This window comes from Neofelis nebulosa, chromosome 2 (assembly GCF_028018385.1).
Source record: "Neofelis nebulosa isolate mNeoNeb1 chromosome 2, mNeoNeb1.pri, whole genome shotgun sequence".
In the NCBI taxonomy this organism is placed as follows: domain Eukaryota; kingdom Metazoa; phylum Chordata; class Mammalia; order Carnivora; family Felidae; genus Neofelis; species Neofelis nebulosa.
This window is the reverse complement of record NC_080783.1, coordinates 63,514,642-63,536,679: the sequence shown is the minus strand read 5'-3', so window position 1 is coordinate 63,536,679 and position 22,038 is coordinate 63,514,642. Positions and strand designations below refer to the sequence as shown.

Here is a 22,038-nt window from a genome sequence, read left to right as displayed (position 1 = left end):
ATGGTGTTCTATTATAATCGAGAACTTAAATTACGATTTCAGTTATATATTCTTTTCTTTTTCCTTATATAGTCTTGTTTTCCAAATTATGCAGGTGATATATAGCACGTCTTCCTCAGTCTGCTGTAGTCTGTTGATAACATTGTTTTCATGGAGTTATATCTGTATTTTAACTTTTTATTTAATGAAAGGTTATCTTCAACATTTAAAATCACAGAGTATCTTTAGTAAATCATATTATATTTGAGTTTTTTCTTTCCCTATTGTTGACTTTTAACTATTTCTATTTCTGTCTAAGCTTGATGATTCCTTTTAACCTTTTGCCTTTATTTGACTTGTTTTATTATTGTTTGCCACATCAGATCCTTTGTAGAGCAAGGCAGGGTATGAATAAATAATTTTATCATTTAATTCAATACAAATTAGGGTTTTTCCATTTAAGAATAAAGATAATTCGGAATGTCTTAGAAAACTAGCAATTTCTCTGTATTTATTATTTCAATTATGGTGGGGTATTATTATTGATAGTTTTTAAAAATAAAATTACAGTACAGAAACAGAAGTTTTTAAGTTTCGTACTTCTAGAAGAAAATTGTAAATCCCACTGTTTTAAATAGAAAATAAAAATTAGTATGTAACACTTATTGGAAAAGGGATTTTGCTTATGAGTATTCAGATGAACTCACCTTATATTCTTGACCTTTGCATCATTAATTCAGACAGCCAAGGAGTTTGCCACTAGACCATTTTTAGCGGACTGACTCATTTTTTATGATTCAGTTTTCTGTTAGTTCAATAAACATTTTCTTTAAACATGCCTTTGTTGACATATGCTGTAATGCTTTATGTATTTTAAAGCTTTCTACTTCATTTAAATCCCCTGTTTCTTAGCTGTTTCCTTAGTGATTAAAAGTTCCAGTTGTTCCCTTCAATCTATAACAGCTGCAAGAACAACTCTTCTTTCCAAACCAGCTCTCCTAAATTCCCGTTGTTAGAGTGGGTATCTATATTTAGCCGGTGGGATTAAATTGCAAAGGCTTCAAGCTGGGCAAAGCACACTGATCTGCCTTTTTACAGCTAGACCTGTGTGCTGCGAGGAGCTAAGGCCTTCAGTGTCCCCTTCCTTACCCAGGTTACTCACAAAATGGATTCCCAGCGGGAACTCACAGAGGAACTGCGGCTTTACCAATCCACCCTTCTTCAGGATGGTCTAAAAGATCTCCTGGATGAAAAAAAATTCATCGATTGCACCCTAAAAGCAGGTGACAAAAGTCTTCCTTGCCACAGATTGATTTTGTCAGCTTGTAGTCCTTACTTCCGTGAGTATTTTTTATCTGAAATTGATGAGGGGAAAAAAAAGGAGGTAGTATTAGATAATGTGGATCCTGCTGTACTGGATTTAATCATCAAGTACCTGTACTCTGCCAGTATTGATCTCAACGATGGAAACGTGCAAGATATTTTTGCCTTGGCCAGCCGATTTCAGATCCCCTCGGTGTTCACTGTCTGTGTTTCCTATCTTCAGAAAAGACTTGCTCCTGGTAACTGTCTAGCCATCTTAAGATTAGGACTTCTTCTTGACTGCCCGAGACTTGCTATCTCTGCCCGTGAATTTGTGTCTGATCGTTTTGTACAGATTTGTAAGGAAGAGGACTTTATGCAACTATCTCCGCAGGAACTGATCTCAGTCATTTCAAATGACAGTCTAAATGTGGAGAAGGAAGAAGCGGTATTTGAGGCGGTGATGAAATGGGTGCGAACAGACAAGGAAAACAGGGTCAAAAACCTTAGCGAAGTGTTTGATTGTATTCGTTTTCGCCTTATGACAGAAAAATATTTTAAAGATCACGTTGAGAAAGATGATATAATTAAAAGCAACCCAGAACTCCAGAAAAAAATCAAAGTTCTCAAAGATGCCTTTGCAGGCAAACTCCCAGAACCTAGCAAAAATGCAGAGAAGGCTGGGGCTGGGGAGGTGAATGGTGATGTTGGTGATGAAGATTTACTTCCTGGTTACCTGAATGACATTCCCAGGCATGGAATGTTTGTCAAAGACCTCATCCTCTTGGTGAATGACACAGCTGCCGTGGCTTATGATCCCACAGAAAATGAGTGCTACCTCACTGCACTGGCTGAGCAGATTCCCCGAAATCATTCTAGCATTGTTACCCAACAAAATCAGGTGTATGTGGTAGGAGGACTATATGTGGATGAAGAAAATAAAGATCAACCTCTACAGTCCTACTTCTTCCAGGTAAGAAGGGCTAGTTTTCTAAAAGTAGAGACGTAAAGGAAAGGCTGCTGTTTACTACCCAGTTACCTGATGTGTGAATCATTCAGGCTGTTTGCATTGCATTTTATTCTACTGGATGTCCTATCCAGTCCCTTGCACCTTTGCTACTTACAGAGCTGACAGAAGTACTTAGATCAGTTAACTTACCTGCTTGTTAATATTTAATAAAAGGTTTGGTGAAGAATGAGGTTCTAATTAATGTGTAAGTGATGACTCAGATTTTCTTTACACTCTTTTACCCATAGTGTTAAGTTTATAGCTGATGGTGACTATAATCCTTCAAAACCCAGTGTGTTAGTAAAACCTAAATTGAAACTTTTAACCCATTAAGTAGGTTAATGTATTTCTCTAAACCGTAGTACTTTCCACATTGCAAAAATTATAATTGGTCAGATTTTCAGCCTTTTTCCAGGTTTTCTTGAACTGATTTGAAATTCTTAAGGGTGGTATTTTACCTGTTATTTATGTTTACTGCCTAAAATATAATTTTGTTGAAAATGAAGAGAACTTATATAACTTAATTTACAAACTTTGGGTTACCTTCTGGGAAAAACTACAAAGGTGTCACTAATTTGAATTCATCAATTATATTTAGAAATTTTTATTTACGATGATTTTTTATTTATGACAAGTGACCACATGTATTTGGATCAGAGTTGTACTTCGACATCATTCCAATTTAATCTGTTTTGTGAAACCACAGATGTGTCCAAGAAACCAAATACTCCCAACTAAACTCTTTAAATAGTTTGTTTGAAGTGAGTTTGTTTCATATTATTAACACATTATATTTTATCCGTTTATGAAGGAATCAGTGGCTTACCCTTTATCTTTAATAATGCCAATTTTTAAGCTACTTTGTAGCTTACAGCTAGCTCAGATGAGTTTGTTTAGATCATAGCTACTCATGGCCTGAGGTTTATGGGCACTTGAACTGGAAAGGCCAAAGATAAGTGTAGAATGTCATACCACAGTCACTGTGTGCTCTCAGTGTGTGACATACTGTGCCTTCACAAAATACTACCTTTAACCAGCTTTTCCTAATCTTGAAAAATGTAATATATATGTTAATCATTCTTAATTTTCAAAGTTCCATTGAAAAATGTTAACTATGAAATACAAAAATAAAACAGAAGCTATAATCCTAAGTGTTTGAATGCATGCCAGAAAATTTCCTAAGCTCTAATTTAAAATCAGTGAAATTTCAGAAAAGCCAAATTGAATTTAAAAGGCAATCATTATATCTAGGAAGTAAAAATGACATAAAACACAAATGGACAGACAGGTATCTAGAAATCATAGATCAAGGAATACTTAACAGTATTATCTTTATTCTCTTCCATCCTGTTACTACTTTTTTTTTTTTTAATTTAAATCCAAGTTAGTTAACATATGGTGTAATAATGATTTCAGGAATAGAATTTAGTTGTCACTTACATATAACACCCAGTGCTCATCCCAACAAGCCCATCCCCCCACCCCCACCCCTCCAGCGACCCTCAATTTGTTCTCTGTCTTTAAGAGTCTCTTATGGTTTGTCTCCCTCTCTGTTTTTATCTTATTTTTGCTTCCCTTCCCCAATGTTCATCTGTTTTGTTTCTTAAATTCCACATAAGAGTGAAATAATATGATATGCGTTTTTCTCTGACTGACTTATTTCACTTAGCATAATACACTTTAGTTTCATCTACGTTGTTGCAAATGGCAAAATTTCATTCTTTGTGATCACCAACTACTCTTACTTTTATGGGCACAGCCTCTCATTTCTGGTTCAAGAAACCTGTTCAATGTTCTTTATAGCTACAAAAACAGTTACACAAAGTTGAAAAGGTCAACTCTCTGTCATTGCCCATGACTTGCTTCTCTTAAAAGGGACAAATAGTGCAACAAGATGCCAGGATAAAAACACCTGACTGTAAGAAGGGTTATTTATGACTCACAAGAAAATATATGAGAATTTCATGTTTTATATTGTATTTTTCTGCTTGATCCCGTCTGTTTAGAATGTATTAAGTTAGGAGTAGTATGATCTTTGATTGTGTACTATAAATAGATTATGAGAATTTTTTACCTAAGAGAGGGTTGTTTGTTTTGTTTTGTTTTTCATAGAATTAAAAGATTCATCAAATCTTTGAACAGGATCCCATTTTAAAGTAATGTAGGTCCAAACCCTGATTTTAAGGATGAGGAAACTGGAGCCAGACAAGTTAAATAGCTTGACAGATCATCTATAAAAGAGCCTGGTAGACAGTACTGTTACATCTGCTGTACTAAGTGCCCTGATTGGGGAGAGGATGGTGATGTGGACAGTCCTGTACAGTGTGGGCAGTTAACTCTTTAGTCTGGGATTGTAATTGCTGTTCCCATTTTTAAAAAACAGTGGATTTATATAGCTTGTTTTTGAATATCACTTAAAAGCTCTGTGCTTGACCAATTATTTAACCTTTCTGTGCCTCAGTTTTCTCGTCTGTAAAACAGAGATAATAAAAGTGGCAATCCTGGAGGAGTGAATGAGATTACCCGTGTAAAGTGTTCCGTACGCAGCCTGTCACAGAGTCCAAACTTCATAAATGTTCATCATTATTTCTACTATACTACACACCACTTACTTGATGAAAGGACTTTTTCTCAAAAATGAAAAAATTAGCGATCACAACCTAGATGTTAAAATTTGTGAATGCAGACCTAACAATGCATATGTGAGGATTAAACTGCTCATTTTATCTAGTCTTTAATTAGTACTTGCTTTAACCAAAGTTACGAGGTGAAATATACATAGGCTTCTACAGAGACCCTCCCTTGACCACAGCCCTTATTATCTGCACCTACTCTTGGTATCCAGTTATTCTGGGGTTTATTCCTTCTTCTGCTACACAGATGTAGCACTACAGAGAACAAATCTGTAACTGCACTCCTTCAAAAAGCAATTTTCTCATGCCTTCATGTCCTAAAATGCAAAGTGGAAAAACGTAAAATTACCAATAGTAAGCGTTGAAACTGATCCTGCCACACCAGAATTACCTACCCGAGAGCATGGGCACCTAGAGAGCTGTCTGAGGCTTGCAGAAGTAGCAGCAGCAAACACAAGCAAGTTACTTCCTAATACAATTTTAAAAAAAGACAGAGGCGAGGGTTTTTCCAATGACTTCCAGCAAAAGGCTAGGAGGTTATAGCCAGAACCCTGCCTATGTCAGAAATAATAAAGTGAAACAGAGAGAAACCTACACAGTTTTGAAGAAAAGAAAAAAGATATTGCCTAACATCCCAGTTGTCTGTGGACTGAGCGACAGGTCCAGCTGTCCTGGCTTGGGGAGCATGTTAAATATAGCATTCGGGGGTCACTCACATACACCCTCCCCACAGTCACAACTTCTCTTTCCCCAAGGAGCTAACAGTATTAGGATGCTTTTTTCAAACCTGAACAAGACAACATGGGAAGAAACTTTGACAAGAAACCTCACAGTTCTAACCAAACTCTAGTGACTCTATTCTCTTTTTCCAGATTTTGTTACTTTTAGCTATTTTGGTAAACCAAGCAGAATTTCCCATTTTTCTTGGTAATCCAGAGGTAAAATATGATACTTTTGGATTGCAGTTTTATTTTACCTGCAACATCTTTGACTATCTCAGTGTATTCTTTTTTAATATATATATTTTAAGTTTATTTGTTTTGAGAGAGAGAGAACAAGCAGGGGAGGGACAGAGAGAGAGGCAGAGAGAGAATCGCAAGCAGGCTCCATGCTGTCAGCACAAAGCCCGATGCAGGGCTTGATTTCACGAACTGTGAGATAGTGACCTGAGCCAAAACCAAGAGTCAGATGCTTACCCAGCTGAGCCACCCAGGCGTCCCACTATCTCAGTGTATTGTAAACAATACATAGAATATAGCATATTTCTTGGAACGACTGTAACTCTTTTCTAACAAGCTGTACAATTCCTTATATATTTTTCTTTCAGCTTGACAACATAGCATCCGAGTGGGTTGGACTTCCACCTCTGCCATCAGCCAGGTGTCTCTTCGGTCTGGGAGAGGTAGATGACAAAATCTATGTAGTTGCAGGCAAAGACCTTCAAACAGAGGCTTCGCTGGATTCAGTATTATGCTATGATCCCGTGTAAGTTGCCATGACATTCCTGTTTCGTAAGCATTCAGGTATATGAATGCCCATTACATATTCATAGCTTTAGAACCTAGAATTAACTGAAAGCATAGAAAATGTGTTTCAAAGCATAGAAATTCTACCGTCTTCTCATTTCAGGACTGCAAAATGGAATGAAGTTAAAAAACTGCCTATCAAAGTCTATGGCCATAGTGTGATTTCACATAAGGGGATGATATATTGTCTAGGAGGAAAGACAGATGACAAGTAAGTACCTAAAATCTCCTTATGGTTTACATCCAAATGATTTTCTTTAACATTTTTTTAAGTAAGCTCTACCCCCAACGTGGCGCTTGAACTCACAAACCTGATCAAGAGTTGCATGCTTCACTGACTGAGCCAGCCGTGCGCCCCTCCAAATGATTTTGTTATTGCAAGAGTTCTTCCCTCCTTTCATCTGAATCTACATACTGAAATGAGACTTGGTTCTCACTTATAACATTTTGGAAGTGAAAGTTTCAAAATAAAATTTTGAAAAGCTATTGGAGGATATTATAAATGATTTCTGAAGGGAAACTGTATAAAAGTTAACAGTTGCTAAAGTATCAAAAAATAAATAAAACTTGTTAAAGTAAATGTGTAGATATTCAGCATATTGCTAGGAACTAGCATGATACTGCCCTCATAAGCATTCTTACAGTTGAAAAGCAGCATTTAGGAGCATAATCAAGTCTTTTTCATTATATTTCACTACGTTAAAGCCAGTGGGCTTTCTTATTCTTTTGGCCACAACTAGATAAAAACTAAGTGTACCTCTTTAATGTTATATCTAAAATATAACTGCTAAACCAATAGTGCATTAAAATATCATGGATTTGTACTTTACCTTCATAAAAGAATTTAGATAGGTGAGTTTGAAACTGAGGAGCCTGGTGACAGAAAAGAAAGCAGTTACTTCCTAAACAATGTTTCACTGATTTACTCCTGGACAGAGTAAAAATATTTAAATATTTTGATAGTCAAAATATTTAACAACTGGTCACAAAGAGGCACTGATCAAACAGAACAGCTGCATCTGGTACACCCACGGCTGCCTAGTTTCTTGTGAGAAAAACAGGATGAAGGTTCATATAACTTGATTTCTAGGCACTTCTCAAGGGATAGGTAATTAGGAAAAGGATCTTGTTACTCAAAGGGAGAAGTGACTTCAGAGGGCTCCAAAAGTCAGTCGGTTAAGCCAGGAGCCTGTCTGGTAAAATGAAGATTTTCAGTTTAAATAGTGAGAACTAATGTCCTGCCTCTGAAAACTCTGCCTAATTTGGCTTGTCCTCATTTGCCCGAGCTGCTTAATAAATAGAGATAATCCTGGAAAGGGAACCAGAATTAAGAATTATAAGGGCAAAGCAGGAAAGGAGAGTAGAATATGGAAATGTGCTAGAAATAAAGAACTCTATATTCTGAGTTAACAATTAATGGTTATTATTAAATTAAAATGACAAATAGCACAGGAAATGTGATTTTAAAAAGCAATGGGAACCTAACAAGCAAAAAAAAAAAAAGAAAGAAAGAAAGAAAAGAAAAGAAACAGACTCATTGATATAGGAAACAAACGGGTGGTTACCAGAGCGGGGAGATGTTGGGGACGGGTAAGACAGGTAAAGGGGATTGAGAGATACAAATTTCCAATCATAAAATAACTCATGGGGATGTAATATACGGATAGGGAATGTAGTCAATAACATTGTTAACAACTTTGTATGGTGACACATAATAACTAGACTTACCCAGGGGGATCATTTCATAATGTATAAAAATATCAAATCACTATGATATACATCTGAAACTAATACGATATGGTATGTCAGTTATACTTCAATTAAAAATAAAATAAAATAAAAATAAATGACTAATTGTTTAAAAAGAACAATGGGTTTTTATACAGTCTATCCATATTCAAAGATAACATATTCTGATATTTTAATATTTTCCTTAATCCCAGCCATTCCCATAATTTAAAGGAAGGCCATATTACAAACTTAGTGCAAAATCTTATTTTGAGTAAATAGGATGGAAAATGTGTATTAAGCAGTGTTCTGACTTTGAAAATCTACTGACCCTGCCAAATGATTTAAATTGTTTCCTTCAAGTGGTATTAGTAACCAGGAAATTGATATGTCAGTAAGAAGCATACAGGTCTTGTTGGTAAGAATATATTAATCTTGAGAGTATGATTAACCAAGACAGCATTGCTTGATGAATGCCAAAGAACTTTGAAATGAGTCATTATCTAAAAGTAAGCACTAAATCTCACTAGTTAACACCACTGAATTTGAAGAACATGGTTTTGTATCATGACCTTGTCAAGAAGTTTTAAAATACCCATAGTCAAATATTAGAGGAAATGCTTCTACTCCAGATATCTGGTCTTTCATAAGACTAAAGAAAAAAGTTGTCCTCCTAAAACGTTGGGAGTGTTGTTTGTTGGCTTTTTTGCTTTACCAAATATATCCAGGGGCACCTGGTTGGCTCAGCTGCTACAGCATATGACCCTCTGTCTTGGGGCTGAGAGTTCAAGCCCCACATTGGGTGTAGAGCTTACTTTAAAAAAGCAAAAAGAAAATAAAAAAGCCCACAAATATATCCAGTTGATGAATTATTATTTAGCATTTTGAACTCCTATCAGTAAATTATGGATAACCTTAAGGAACTCTGAGGAACATACTAAGAATAATTCAGATGAGTACAGGTTTTCCTGGTAGCATTTAGCATATAAAACTGCTCTCCTTACTCATCTATTCAGACGACTAGTTGTCTAATCTATAGTCCCAGATTTCTTAAAATACACTGGTGTATTAGTAGTATACTAAAATGAAACAAGCCGTCATATTATGGAGTTAAATTTAAAGTAGGTACTTTCATACCTAATTATTTTTTAAATTAACTAAGTCATTCCTAGGAGATTCAAACAATAAGATAAACTTAACATTTTTGTTACTTGGCACAAAAAGGGTCTATGATTTTTTTTTTTAACTCTATCTGTGTCTTCTGTTGGATTTAGCAGCAGATAGGATTAAAATCCACTCTGGGCGATTGCCTAAAGGAAAGGTACTCTACCATCCAGTAGTATATTTAAGTTACAAAATAGTTTTAGTGCCCACATTGGCAGTTGTCCTTCACTTGTGTCATAGGCTCAGATTCAGAATACTTATGAGTTTTTCTAATTCTGCTTTATGTATCTGAGATGGGAAGCAATGTTAAACGATTAGTGAAATTGCTTCTTTCAGAAAGGAAGGTTCTAAAAGGACCATTTTGTTGTCTTTTATGTTTACAGAAAGTGTACAAACAGAGTGTTTATCTACAACCCAAAAAAAGGAGACTGGAAAGATGTGGCTCCAATGAAAACCCCTCGTTCCATGTTTGGGGTGGCCATACATAAGGGCAAGATTGTGATTGCAGGAGGCGTCACCGAAGATGGCCTTTCAGCTTCAGTAGAAGCTTTTGACCTCATAACCAATAAGTGAGTTGCTGTATCTTACCAAAGCATATGAATCACTCTACTTTTTAACTTTGGATGAAAATGAAGCTTTCTGATTAGGACATGGGGAGAGGAGGGCAGGGAGGCAAGGATTAAGATGAAGTATGTGGGTTCCTTCTACTGTTATTGGGTGTGAAAAGCCTAACATTTTGATGCATTACATGTGTTTGCAACTTGGAACACATAGTCCTCAAGTTAATGTTGGAGTGTTCAATTTGTCCTTATTTGTTATTAACTTAACTTTATGAATTTAGTCGTGCAAAGGTAATACTTCTGAATAATTATATACACGTGGGTGAATATACATGTCTCCGTATGGTGTTTTGATTTGAAATATGTAGAATGAAAAGACCTCCACTTAGCTTATGATATTTGTAAAGCATGAATGCTTCAAATGGTTAATTCTTTTATACTCTTTATAATTTCTTTAAATTTTCACTTATAAGCTTTTATTGGCTTAAAGTTAATAAGAAAAGACATTTGACAGATATCGTTTATGTAAAATTAGTCTTTTCAAATTTTTGAGTTCACTCATCTAGATAAATACATAGTTTTTACACTCCTAGCTTAGCAATGAAGAAAAATCAGAGCACTATCATTACTTTTTTAGGGAACCATGTATGCCTGATTACAAAATACACTTTAGTATCTGAAAATCACCAAGGAACTTTTATGGGACAGGATTTTAAACGATCATTAAAAATCGTGTTTTTGAAAACTATCATATAGGTAAACACTCATAAGAAGTTAAAGAAGCAGTGCACAGAACTATAAACACTCTATGTTCATAGCTTTTTCATGTGTATGTATAGACATTTATATTTATAAATCTGTATGCTTTTTGAAAAAAACAAAATTACACTAAAATGTTGCTTATGGTTATGTCTGGAGGGTATGATCATGGTGGTATTTGTTTTCTTCTATACCTTTTTGTATTTCCAGATTGTCTACAATGTATATGTGCTATTTTTATAGTTAGAAAAACAAATAATATGTTTAGAGAAAGGTCCACTTTTAATGACAGAGAAATAGAATAGAGAGTTGCCAAAATGACTAACTCATTCTAGACTCTTGATACCTCCAACTGATTTTATTAATTTTATCATTAGTTGTCCTATTTCATATGGCTTTAAACATTAAAAAGTTCCCTTAAATCCTTTATTTAAAAAGATGAAGTCATTAAAAAGAAAATTACTAACTCTAGTTTCTCAACTAGGTTAATTACATGCCTTTGCTGCAAAGGATTTAGAGATTTCTTGAGAAATGACGGAAACCAGGCTTTTTAAAAATTTGTATTACCATTCAAATGAAATCCAGCACAGTAAGACTCAGGAGCCCTAGAAGTGTACCAACCCCCCAGTTTATGGCACACATTTTGATAACCATTGCTGAACATGCTAATTGATGAAGGTGAAATAGTCCAAGATTGACATATTGAGGGCTTTGTATTTAATCTGGCGACATCTTTCAAATAAAGAAATATTTAGCTATTTTTCAGTAGAAAAACTTAATCTTCTAATTTTAGATGCCTATGCTAACTTGAATTTTTAAATTATAATTTCACATAATTGTTCAGTAAATAAATTTGGCATTTCCTGAGGTTTTACATTGACTGTATTTTCAATAATTCCTAGATGGGAAGTAATGACTGAATTTCCCCAAGAAAGAAGCTCCATCAGTTTGGTCAGCCTGGCTGGATCCCTGTATGCCATCGGGGGCTTTGCCATGATTCAACTGGAGTCTAAAGAGTTTGCACCCACTGAAGTCAATGACATATGGAAGTAAGTTTTTTTGACTCCAATTTTTTGGACCAAAGATTAAATCAAATAACTGATAACTGATAAAGCAATTTTGCAGTAAAGAGTAAGCCAGACTTTCCCAACATGTATGCTTCTTCTTGATAGTAGCTTAAACACTTTTCAAACCTAATTGAACTTTTGCACGTGCCACTTACTTGATGATCAAGTACTGCTTCTAATTAGCTGTGTGCTTGGGAAAGAACTTATCTAGGCCTTTTTCTTAATCAATAAAATGAGATTCGGACTGTTGATTCTTTAATAAAGCTCTACTCTGCTCTGAAAGTGTACTGCACTAGGCATCCAGTAGAGTGAGGGCTGCTTCCAAATCTTTCTACCAGAGGGTACTTTATTTTCTAAGAGTTCTGAAGAAACATGTAGTTAACTTCTTGAGTTTTCCACAAATTCATTAATTCTGTTTTGATTCTAACTTAAACCGTTTTTGAGTTTTTGAAGATTCAGTTACAAAAGCTTTTTAAAAAAGAAACAAGTGAAAAGGAGCAATCCATTTTACCCCTCAGATCGATGCTGGGCAGGTCTCCGAAGGATGACACCTGCAGTGGTTACTCAGTTGAATATTTTGAAGTTAGGCTTGAAACGAATGTAGTATTTATACAGTGTGTGGGGGTGGTGAATTTTACCATAGTTTCTAATACAGTGAATGTCCCCTGGAGACCAGGGCACATACAGGAAGTCTTAGGAGCAGAAGTGTAAGTTGTGTCATGGAGAGCCACATGGTTGGGGCAGGGCATACAGTATGCAGATATCTGGTTACCACTAGGATACCACATGTGTCTGTCAAATGGCACCTGCTGCCTTCAGCCCAGGCACTGTGCTTGCTGATAAAAATTTATAGGAGGCAGATCTCAGTTGCTTGAGGTAAGCATTAGTGAGTTGATACCGTACACTCATCCAGAAACTGCCAAATTCATGCTTTCCCTCTCAGCTGAAGGCCAGCCCCCACTCTCAAGGATGGATGCTCTTCCTTGGTCTGTCACCAGATTGTCTGGAACCTTGGTACTCAAAGTATGGTCTATGGACCACCAGTGGTGGCATCTCCTGAGAGCTTCTTAGAAATGCATAATCCCAGGTCTCACCCCAAACTTAATCAGTATCTTCATTTTAACAAGAGATTTGCTCACTCATTTAAATTTTTAGGGAGGGAGGGAGGCAAACCATAAGAGACTCTTAAAAACTGAGAATAAACTGAGGGTTGATGGGGGGGTGGGAGGGAGGGGAAAGTGGGTGATGGGCATTGAGGAGGGCACCTGTTGGGATGAGCACTGGGTGTTGTATGGAAACCCATTTGACAATAAATTTCATTTTTAAAAAAATAATAAAAATAAATAAATTTGTAGGGATAGCTTTGGAAGAGCGATCAGTGAAGGCATACTGCCAAGGCCAAGAGTAGAAAGTGGATATTACTGCTTCTATACCTGACCCACCACATGCCTTATTCCCTGGTGAACTGAAAGGCTGAAAGACCGGTGGCTTAACCAAGGAATTATTTTATGCATCAAACATTATTTCCTTGTGTTGTTGTAATAGTAACTAGCTATGTAGAAGGCAAGAGAAAAAGTAGCTATAAAGGGAAGTTAAGTATTACTCATCTTTCCCCACCCCAAAAGAGGAGGAGGAACAAAAAGAAACCAGAGATTTCCAGGGAGGGAAGAGGCTAGACTTAGGGAGAAGTTGAGATGGAAAAAGGCTGGAAGCAGTAGGGAAAAAAAGAATGAAATAATGGAGGGCTGAGAAGGTTAGGGTTTTTGGAAAACAGGGATAAGCACAAAGAGTGAATAGGCAGTGATCCTTAACCCTGGCTGCACATTAAAGTCACCTGGGATGGGGGTGCCTGGGTGGCTCAGTCAGTTGAGCGACCGACTTCGGCTCAGGTCATGATCTCACAGTCCATGAGTTCGAGCCCTGCATCGGGCTCTTTGCTGACAGCTCAGAGCCTGCAGCCTGCTTCAGATTCTGGGTCTCCCTCTCTCTCTGCCCCTCCCCTGCTCATGCTCTGTCTGTCTCAAAAATAAATAAAAACATTAAAGAAAAAAATTTTTAAATCACCTGGGATGCTTTTAAAATATACCAGCGCCTGGACCTTAACGCAGGCCAATTAAATCAGGATTTCTGCAGTGAGGTCCCAAAACCTTCTCAGGTGATTCTACTATGCAGCCAGGGTCAAAAACACTGATGTTAGGGAATGGTGCTGTCAATCAGCTGAATCCCACATGAGCCACTGTGGTTCCTAACGGTGGTCAAAAGCTAAGTTGCTTCAGCAGGAGGATGTTGTAGGCAGCAAAGTAGAGCATCTCCTGCTAAAAGTAGCCCTTACATTGCTGAGGGGAGCCTGAAAGAGGCATCCTCTCTGATTATGTTTGATTTTGCAATTAGGACAGTGGTTCCCAAAGTTGCTTGCTCACTGGAATCATGTAGGGAGCTTCAAAAAGTACTGACACCTCTTTCCTACCTCTATGGACTATGATTTCATTTTCTAGAGTATGGTCTGGGCTTTTAAACTTTCAAAAGACCCCTGGATGATTCTAATATGCAGACAAGTTTTGGAACCTCCAGATTGGGGAAAGGCAAGAATGCATTCATCACTGTCTGCTTGGCTGTAAAATTTTAAATTTAGGTACTGGTGTTTTCCACTTGGGTGATAAAATCTAGAGCAATAATTCTCAACTCTTGCTGCATATTAGAATCACGTCAGGAACTTTAAAAAATGTTCATGCCCAGGCCATACTCCATACCAGTTAAATCAGTCTCTGGGGGTAGGACCCAGGCATCAGTATTTTTAATGTCTCTAGTGGTTCCAAATGTGCAAGTCAAGTTTGAGAACCAGTGACCTGCTGTGGTTTCCAAGGCAGCATCAGCACCACCTGTGTACTTGTTAAATATGCACATTCTCAGGCCTTACCTCAGATCTACTGAAACTCTGGGATTGGGGGGTCCAGCCATCTGTGTTCTAGCAAGACCTCCAGGTGACTCAGATGTGCACTGAAGTTGACGGCCACTTAAATTCTACTCCTGAAACTAATATTACACTGTATGTTACCTAACTAGAATTTAAATAAAAACTTGAAACATTAAAGAGAAAAAAAAAAGTTGAGAGCCACTGATCTTCCAGAAAGGTGGCTGCCCACTGGTCCTCAACTTCCTGGTGAATCTCTACTCACATTTGCAGAGATGAGAACTATCGGTATACCACATTCTAAACATATAGACCCTCTTAGTGTGATATGTAAAAAAAAAACCCCAAAACCTTCCATTCTCGTATTTTTTGCTGAAATCTTTCCATTATTTAGGATTGACCAAGCTGAAAGTAAAAATATAACTGTCACTGGGGCACCTGGGTGGTTCAGTCGGTTGAGCATCCGACTTCGGCTCAGGTCATGATCTCACAGCTGTGAGTTTGAGCCCCGCGTCGGGCCCTGTGCTGACGGCTCACAGCCTGGAGCCTGCTTCAGATTCTGTGTCTCCCTCTCTCTACCCTTCCCCTGCTTGCACTCTGTCTCTCTCTCTCTCTCTCAAAATAAATAAACATTAAATTTTTAAAAATTAAAAATAAATAAAAATAAAAAATACATAACTGTCAGGAAGCAAATGCTTTTAAGCCTCATTTAACCTGATATTGCTTAAATGTGGTCACTTTTTCTTTAAGTCACTTAAAACCGTTCTTTTAATTTGTTGCCCCAAATTTTGCATAGATAATTAAAGTTCTTCCCTTTATTAATGGTAAAATATATTTTGTCTACTTTTCTCAATGTAAAAATCACTTGGTGTACAGTACAAATCTTGAAAATTAAATTTGGACTATTGTTAAAATTAAGTCAGATAGGACATATCTTACATAAGTATGAGCTACTTTTAAAAATTATTACTTTAGGGGCGCCTGGGTGGCTCAGTCGGTTAAGCGTCCGACTTCGGCTCAGGTCACAATCTCATGTTCCGTGAGTTTGAGCCCCGCGTCGGGCTCTGGGCTGATGGCTCAGATCCTGAAGCCTGCTTCCGGTTCTGTGTCTCCCTCTCTCTCTGCCCCTCCCCTGTTCATGCTCTGTCTCTCTCTGTCTCAAAATAAATAAATGTTAAAAAAAAAAATTTTTAAAAATAAAAAAATAAAAATAAAAATTATTACTTTAAATCATCATTATAGAATGATTTGGGGGTATTTCCTTTGTGCCAAGTATTAATAGCTTCTGGAGGAGGGAGTATACTAAGGTGAATAAGATATATTATTTGCCCTCAAATACCCTTGAGCTTGTTGAGGACATAAATATGAGGAAAATTTTTCAATAGAATGGTAACTGCTATAATAGATACTATATAAAGGACAATGTGAGAAATGAAGGGAAAGCTACAAAAAGGCTTCAGAGAGAGGGCAGCGTTTAGGAATTCCTCATGCAGAGAAGGCATTCCAGGCACCAGGCAGAGTAGAGGCACACATATTTCAAAGCAATTCAAGTTCCTGTATCTTTATAACCGTGAATATTCCCTGAGGGAACAACCTAATGTTAGTTCTTACCTAACATCAAATGCAAAATCTAATAGTACTCACACAGGACAATAAAGCAGAAGGGAATGGATTCTTCTGGAGTGATCACTAGCATCAGCTGCCATGGTGGGCACCACTGTATGGGAAGGATTGAAATTATAATCAAGGTGACCAGCTGTCCCTGACTTTTCAGTTCTTACTCTTAATGTAGAGTCTGCTGACTTTGACTCATAGCGACCAGCCATCTTTATCAATCCAAATGTGAATGATTGATTAACTATTACTCTTCATCTCTGCACAGTCTTTGATTCCCAGAGAAGGCTTAATTAACTGCCTAAACATCCAGATTAAACACCATGGCGGTAGTTCAGACATATGCTCAGAGAAAGCATATTTGAGGAGGAATTCAAATGATATTGTACCAGTCAGGTGTGTCCTCCTCTAGTTAAGAGCCAATAGGTTTTTCTCAAAGACCCACATTCGTATATTTAATACAAGGAAACGTACAGAACTATCTATTTAAAAACTGCTTATTGATTACTTTTTTTTTCTCCATCAGGTATGAAGATGATAAAAAAGAATGGGCTGGGATGTTGAAGGAAATACGTTATGCTTCAGGAGCTAGTTGCCTAGCAACACGTTTAAACCTCTTCAAACTGTCTAAACTATAAACCGGGAGGTGAAAAAACACAATAGAATGGAATGTGGTTTGTTTGGATAATAGGGCTTTAATTTATTATGTTTTCAAAAGCCTATACAGAGATTGATGTAGAAATTATTCACTAATTACTGTCCATGAGGTTAGCAGTGGGTGTCAAAACCTCAGTCATTGAATCTTCAATGTAACGATCATTGTTTAAAACCATTTTCTAGTAGGAAATTTATTAAGTTGAACAGATTATACCTTTTGTTAATCTGTCTCACTCGATTGTAAAGAAATTTTCTAAATTTGAGTTGTTTACTAATTCTTTCATTTGCATTGTTAATGGTAACTTTACACTCATTTTCTATTATAAATGAAATTGGAGAATGAAACATGTACATCTACATTTTTTAATGTTTAAAATGTCAAAAACTTTCCCTTGTGCTTCAAGATATGACAAGATTCTATGCATTATATTAAAGATTACATACCATGAGAAAACTTTGGAAATGCTATTTAAAAAGTATAATAAATGGGTTTCATTTGAAGGGGAAAAAAACCTCTAAGTAGTCAACTTTAAGTGGTCTTTCTTTTTTTCTCCATTCCTTTTGTGACACTAGTATATTGTTTATGATTTAAATCAAATTTAATTTTTGGGGGGGGGTTACCTGGGTGACTCAGTCGGTTAGGCGTCCAACTTTTGGTTTCAGCTTAGGTCATGATCTCACAGTTCCTGAGTTCCAGCCCCGCATTGGGCTCTGTGCTGACAGTGCAGAGCCTGCTTGGGGTTCTCTCTCTGCCCCTCCTGCTCTCTCTCTCTCTCTCTCAAAATAAATAAACTTTAAAAAAAAAATTTAGTTAAAAACAGTAAACCAGTCTTCAAGCCATTGACTACAGTGTCTGTGATAGGAGGGTTGGGGACTGTCCTTAGGAAATGAACTGATTCTCTAATTGCTGGGCAGAAGTTGGGGCCAGTGAGGTGTATATTTGTGTATTTGTCGGTTTAAGTTTTATCTATATATTCCATGAAAGAGCTACCTATTTGCGAATTTCTGATAGAAAGGTGACTGGGGTGCCTGGGCAGCTCAGTCAGTTAAGTGTCCAATTCTTGATTTCCACTCAGGTCATGATCTCACAGTTCATGAGATCACACCTCACATGGGGCTCTGCACTAATAGCACAAAGCCTGCCTGGGATTCTCTCTCTTCTTGGTCCCTGCTCAGGTGCATGTGCATGCTTTCCCTCTCTCAAAAAAAAACTTTTAAAAGAAAAAAGAAAAAAAAAACGGAAAGATGACTGTATTATTGCGTTTTCTAGGATGTGAAACCCTATACTCAAGCAGTTTGTTTAGTATATGCATTAGGCTGGCTCTTCAGTGTGTCCACAGCCATCACATTCAACTCTGTGCAAGTCACCAAGTAATCGTCGTCCGTGGGTTTCACATGCTTTTGTAGACATGTTCGACTTCTAGCCTTACACATGTCGCTTTCTGAGAAATCTGACTTGGAACTAATTTGGAGTATTCCATTATTATTTGTCAAGCAATTTCATAAAGAACAGTTGAGTGGTCATACAGTTTTATTGTCTGTACTGTAAATATGGAAACATATCCAATAAAAATCAGTTTTATTTTGGATCTTTGAAGTAGAATCCTGGCTACTTTTCTGTATTGACAGAAACTATTCTAAACTATCCAGGATTATATAATCAACAAATCCTGAAGGTGGGAAATTCTACAGGTTGTTCAGCAGATAAACTTTCGAAGAGAAAGGGGTGGTGTGGGATACTTCTAGATTAAGACACATTTAAAAGGTTGTGGGGAGGCAAATTATGGTGTCTAGAGATGCAAACCTGAGTGATAAAACTGTAAGAGGAAGTGCTTATTATAAAAGCAAGACAGGGATGCCTGGGTGGCTCAGTTGGTTAAGCGTCCAGCTCTTGATCTCAGTTCAGGTCTTGATCTCAGGGTTGTGAGTTCAAGCCCCATGTTGGGGAGAGAGTGCAGACCAACACAGACATGATATTACATTGTAAAAATAATGCTTTGGGATGATGGAAATGTTCTGGAATTAAATAGTGGTAATGGTTGCACAAACTTGTGAATACTCTAGAAAACCACTGCATTGTATACTTTAAAAGGGTGAATTTTATGGTATATGAATTATATCTCAATGAAAAAAGAATGCTTTAAAAAAAAGAATGTTTTGTTTATAACAACTCCAGTTATTTAAATAGAAAGATCATCAAACAAAAATATGTAAGAATATATACATAAATAAAGCCATTTGGGTAGGGCAGCCTAGAGGAAGGAGAGTACGAGATGTGGTACACTAGAAGTCACATTACGTGTAACAGTAAGTGAAAGGTACATCAGGGTCGTTTAATCAAGATTTCCCTGTATTCAAAGTACACAATAACTAGGTTTTCATTTATATCCAAAGAAAACAATTTATAATCCTCCTCAGTCTAACCATTTTTTAAATTTTTTTAACGTTTTTATTTATTTTTGAAAGAGAGCATGAGTGAGGGAGGGGCAGAGAGAGAGAGAGAGACAGAATCTGAAGCAGGCTCCAGGCTCTGAGCTGTCAGCACAGAGCCCCACATAGGGCTCAAACTCATGAACCATGAGATCATGACCTGAGCCGAAGTTGGACACTTAACCAACTGAGCCACCCAGGTGCCCCAGTCTAATCATTTTATTCTTAAAGTGCTTACTATTTTTTTTTTTTTTTTTTTTGCTTACTGTTATGTATTGCATTTCACACCATGCAAAGTAATAATATTTTAAACAAGTGCTTCAACTAAACCTAAATCAAATATCAACACACCAAAATCCATGCAGGACACGTTTGGTTTTGCTTTTTTTTAAATGTTTATATTTGGGAGAAAGAGCGAGTGGGTTGAGGAGGGGCAGAGAGAAAAGGGCACAGGATCCAGAGCAGGCCCTGCGCTTACAGGAGAGAACCCAATATGGGGCTCAAACCCATGAACCACAAGACCATGACCTGATCGGAAGCTTAACTCTCAACCGACTGAGCCACCAGGTGCCCCAGGACACATGTTTTATAGCTATGCTTAAGACTCAAGGCATTCTGGCTACCAACTTATTTTGGGACAGAATGAATTTAGAAGGTCATGAAGTCAGAAGATAGCAAGCTTCAAATGCTAATTACCTTCACTTACACCAAGTAGCCTGAGGATAGTTACAACATGGCTTTCTGCAGAGTACAAATATACCACACTTGGAAGAAGGGCTAGGGATTACGTCCCATAGTAGGTCCCTAGTTACTATTTTATTAAATAAATGTGTTGTAAGGCAAGAGAAAATCACTATTCCCCCAGCATGTATACGATCAGACCAGGTTAAGTTTGGTCCACTTTCTGGGGTGCCCGGGTGGCTCAGTCGGTTGAGTGTCTGACTTCGGCTCAGGTCATGATCTCGTGGTTTGTGAGTTCGAGCCCCACATCAGGCCCTCTGCTGTCCACACAGAGCCCGCTCCAGATCATCTGTCCCACACCCCCTCTCTCTCTGCTCCTTCCCCTCTTGCACTCTCTCTCAAAAACAAACATTTAAAAAAAAAATAAAAGATTGGTCACTTTCCCCCTCAGCTACCACTCCATTTCTTTACTTCCATTTATTTATTAAGAAAAAAAAAAAAAATCCCGTCTCCTCCTGGTTTCTATTAAACCAGTCAGGCTTTCACACCTAGCACTTCACCAAAACTACTCTTTTCAAGGTTACCAATGATTTTCATGTCGCTAAATTTAACAGTTATTTCCCAGTCCTCATTTTACCTGATGGCAGCATCTGATACAACTGCTCACCTCTCCCTCCTTGAAATGCTTTCTCTACTTGGCTTCTAGGAAGTGTTAGTACCTATGACTTTCCCTCCTACCTTGCTGGCCACCTGTGGCAGATACACAATATGCACTGCTGTATTCCCAGCACCTAAAACAGTTACTGACACTTAGTAGGCCCTCAAAGAATGAACTGTGAACGATTCAAGTTTCTTCAAAGCTACAAGTTTTTTACATTAAGAATTTTATACAATTTCCCAACCAGATAGTAGAGAAAGATTAAGTATTGGAGAAAGTAAAATGTCTGTTTAATAGGTATTCAATTGACCTTGAAACCAGTCAATTCTGTACTATCATTTTTCAGTTGAGTCAGGCCCCTTAATTAAAATAAGTTCAAATGTGACACACCAGCATCACGAATTTTAATTTAAAACTACAGTCATGATTTGCCTTCTCCAAATATACATTCTCTCAGGTAGTCCATCCGAGCTTCCTTTGTTGACAGTGCCATAGAGTTCCATTCAAAATGAGGGATCTGTAAAATACGCAACGTAGTTTGAATTTAAAGTTTTAAAGCAACAACAAAAAGCATCAGAGAAGACTCGTAAGCACTACTAAGCCAAACTGTAGGACCCTATTAAATTAGCTCACAGAAGCATAAACCATTTTTTTTTTCAACGTTTTTTTTTTTTTTTTTTTTTTTGGGGGGACAGAGAGAGACAGAGCATGAACGGGGGAGGGGCAGAGAGAGAGGGAGACACAGAATCGGAAACAGGCTCCAGGCTCCGAGCCATCAGCCCAGAGCCTGACGCGGGGCTCGAACTCACGGACCGCGAGATCGTGACCTGGCTGAAGTCGGACGCTTAACCGACTGCGCCACCCAGGCGCCCCAAGCATAAACCATTTTTAGAAGCCAGGTGGGTCCTTCTCCCAGATAAAACCCAGATACCTCCTTCTGCCTCACGGCTACTTTCACCTTCCTGTTCCTACAATACCAAAAGTGGACGTTTTTTCCTGTGTACCTTTGCTACATACACACACTAGCCTTTTTCTCTTGTATCTCTACCATCTCCACAGTGCCTCTCTCTCTTGTAAGATAAATAAATATAAAAACCAACAGGTCTTCTACAGATAATAAAATAAATGATTTTTATTTCCTATTCAAAAAACATGGAGAATGTCTGTTTTGGAGATATTTTAATATAACTGTTTTTTTAATATTAAAAAAAGGTAATTCTAGAACTGTCACATTAAAAGGGAACACATACTGGATGGACCTAGAGAGTATAATGCTAAGTTAAATAAGTCAGACAGAGAAAGACAAATACCATATGACTTCATTCATGTGTGATTAAGAAACAAAACAAATGAACAAACA

The 22,038-nt window shown here is 37.3% G+C and overlaps 2 protein-coding genes across 4 annotated transcripts in view; one reads left to right on the top strand and one right to left on the bottom strand.

Moving 5' to 3' along the window:
* The first annotated feature begins 1,057 nt into the window (after nt 1-1,057).
* KLHL41 (kelch like family member 41) lies at nt 1,058-17,430 on the top strand. Its single transcript, XM_058714792.1, has 6 exons — nt 1,058-2,254; nt 6,251-6,408; nt 6,553-6,660; nt 9,725-9,910; nt 11,563-11,709; nt 16,779-17,430. The coding sequence occupies exons 1-6, from the start codon at nt 1,145-1,147 to the stop codon at nt 16,888-16,890; spliced, it is 1,821 nt and encodes a 606-aa protein (XP_058570775.1). The 5' UTR covers nt 1,058-1,144; the 3' UTR covers nt 16,891-17,430.
* Nucleotides 17,431-20,863: 3,433 nt separating this feature from the next.
* Nucleotides 20,864-22,038, bottom strand: part of FASTKD1 (FAST kinase domains 1) — a 49,464-nt gene continuing 48,289 nt past the window's right edge. For all 3 annotated transcript variants that reach the window (XM_058714756.1, XM_058714772.1, XM_058714782.1), the window contains one exon: nt 20,864-21,195. In XM_058714756.1, coding sequence (XP_058570739.1) covers nt 21,100-21,195 — 96 coding nt within the window. In that variant the 3' untranslated portion in view covers nt 20,864-21,099. The remainder of the gene's footprint in view (nt 21,196-22,038) is intronic.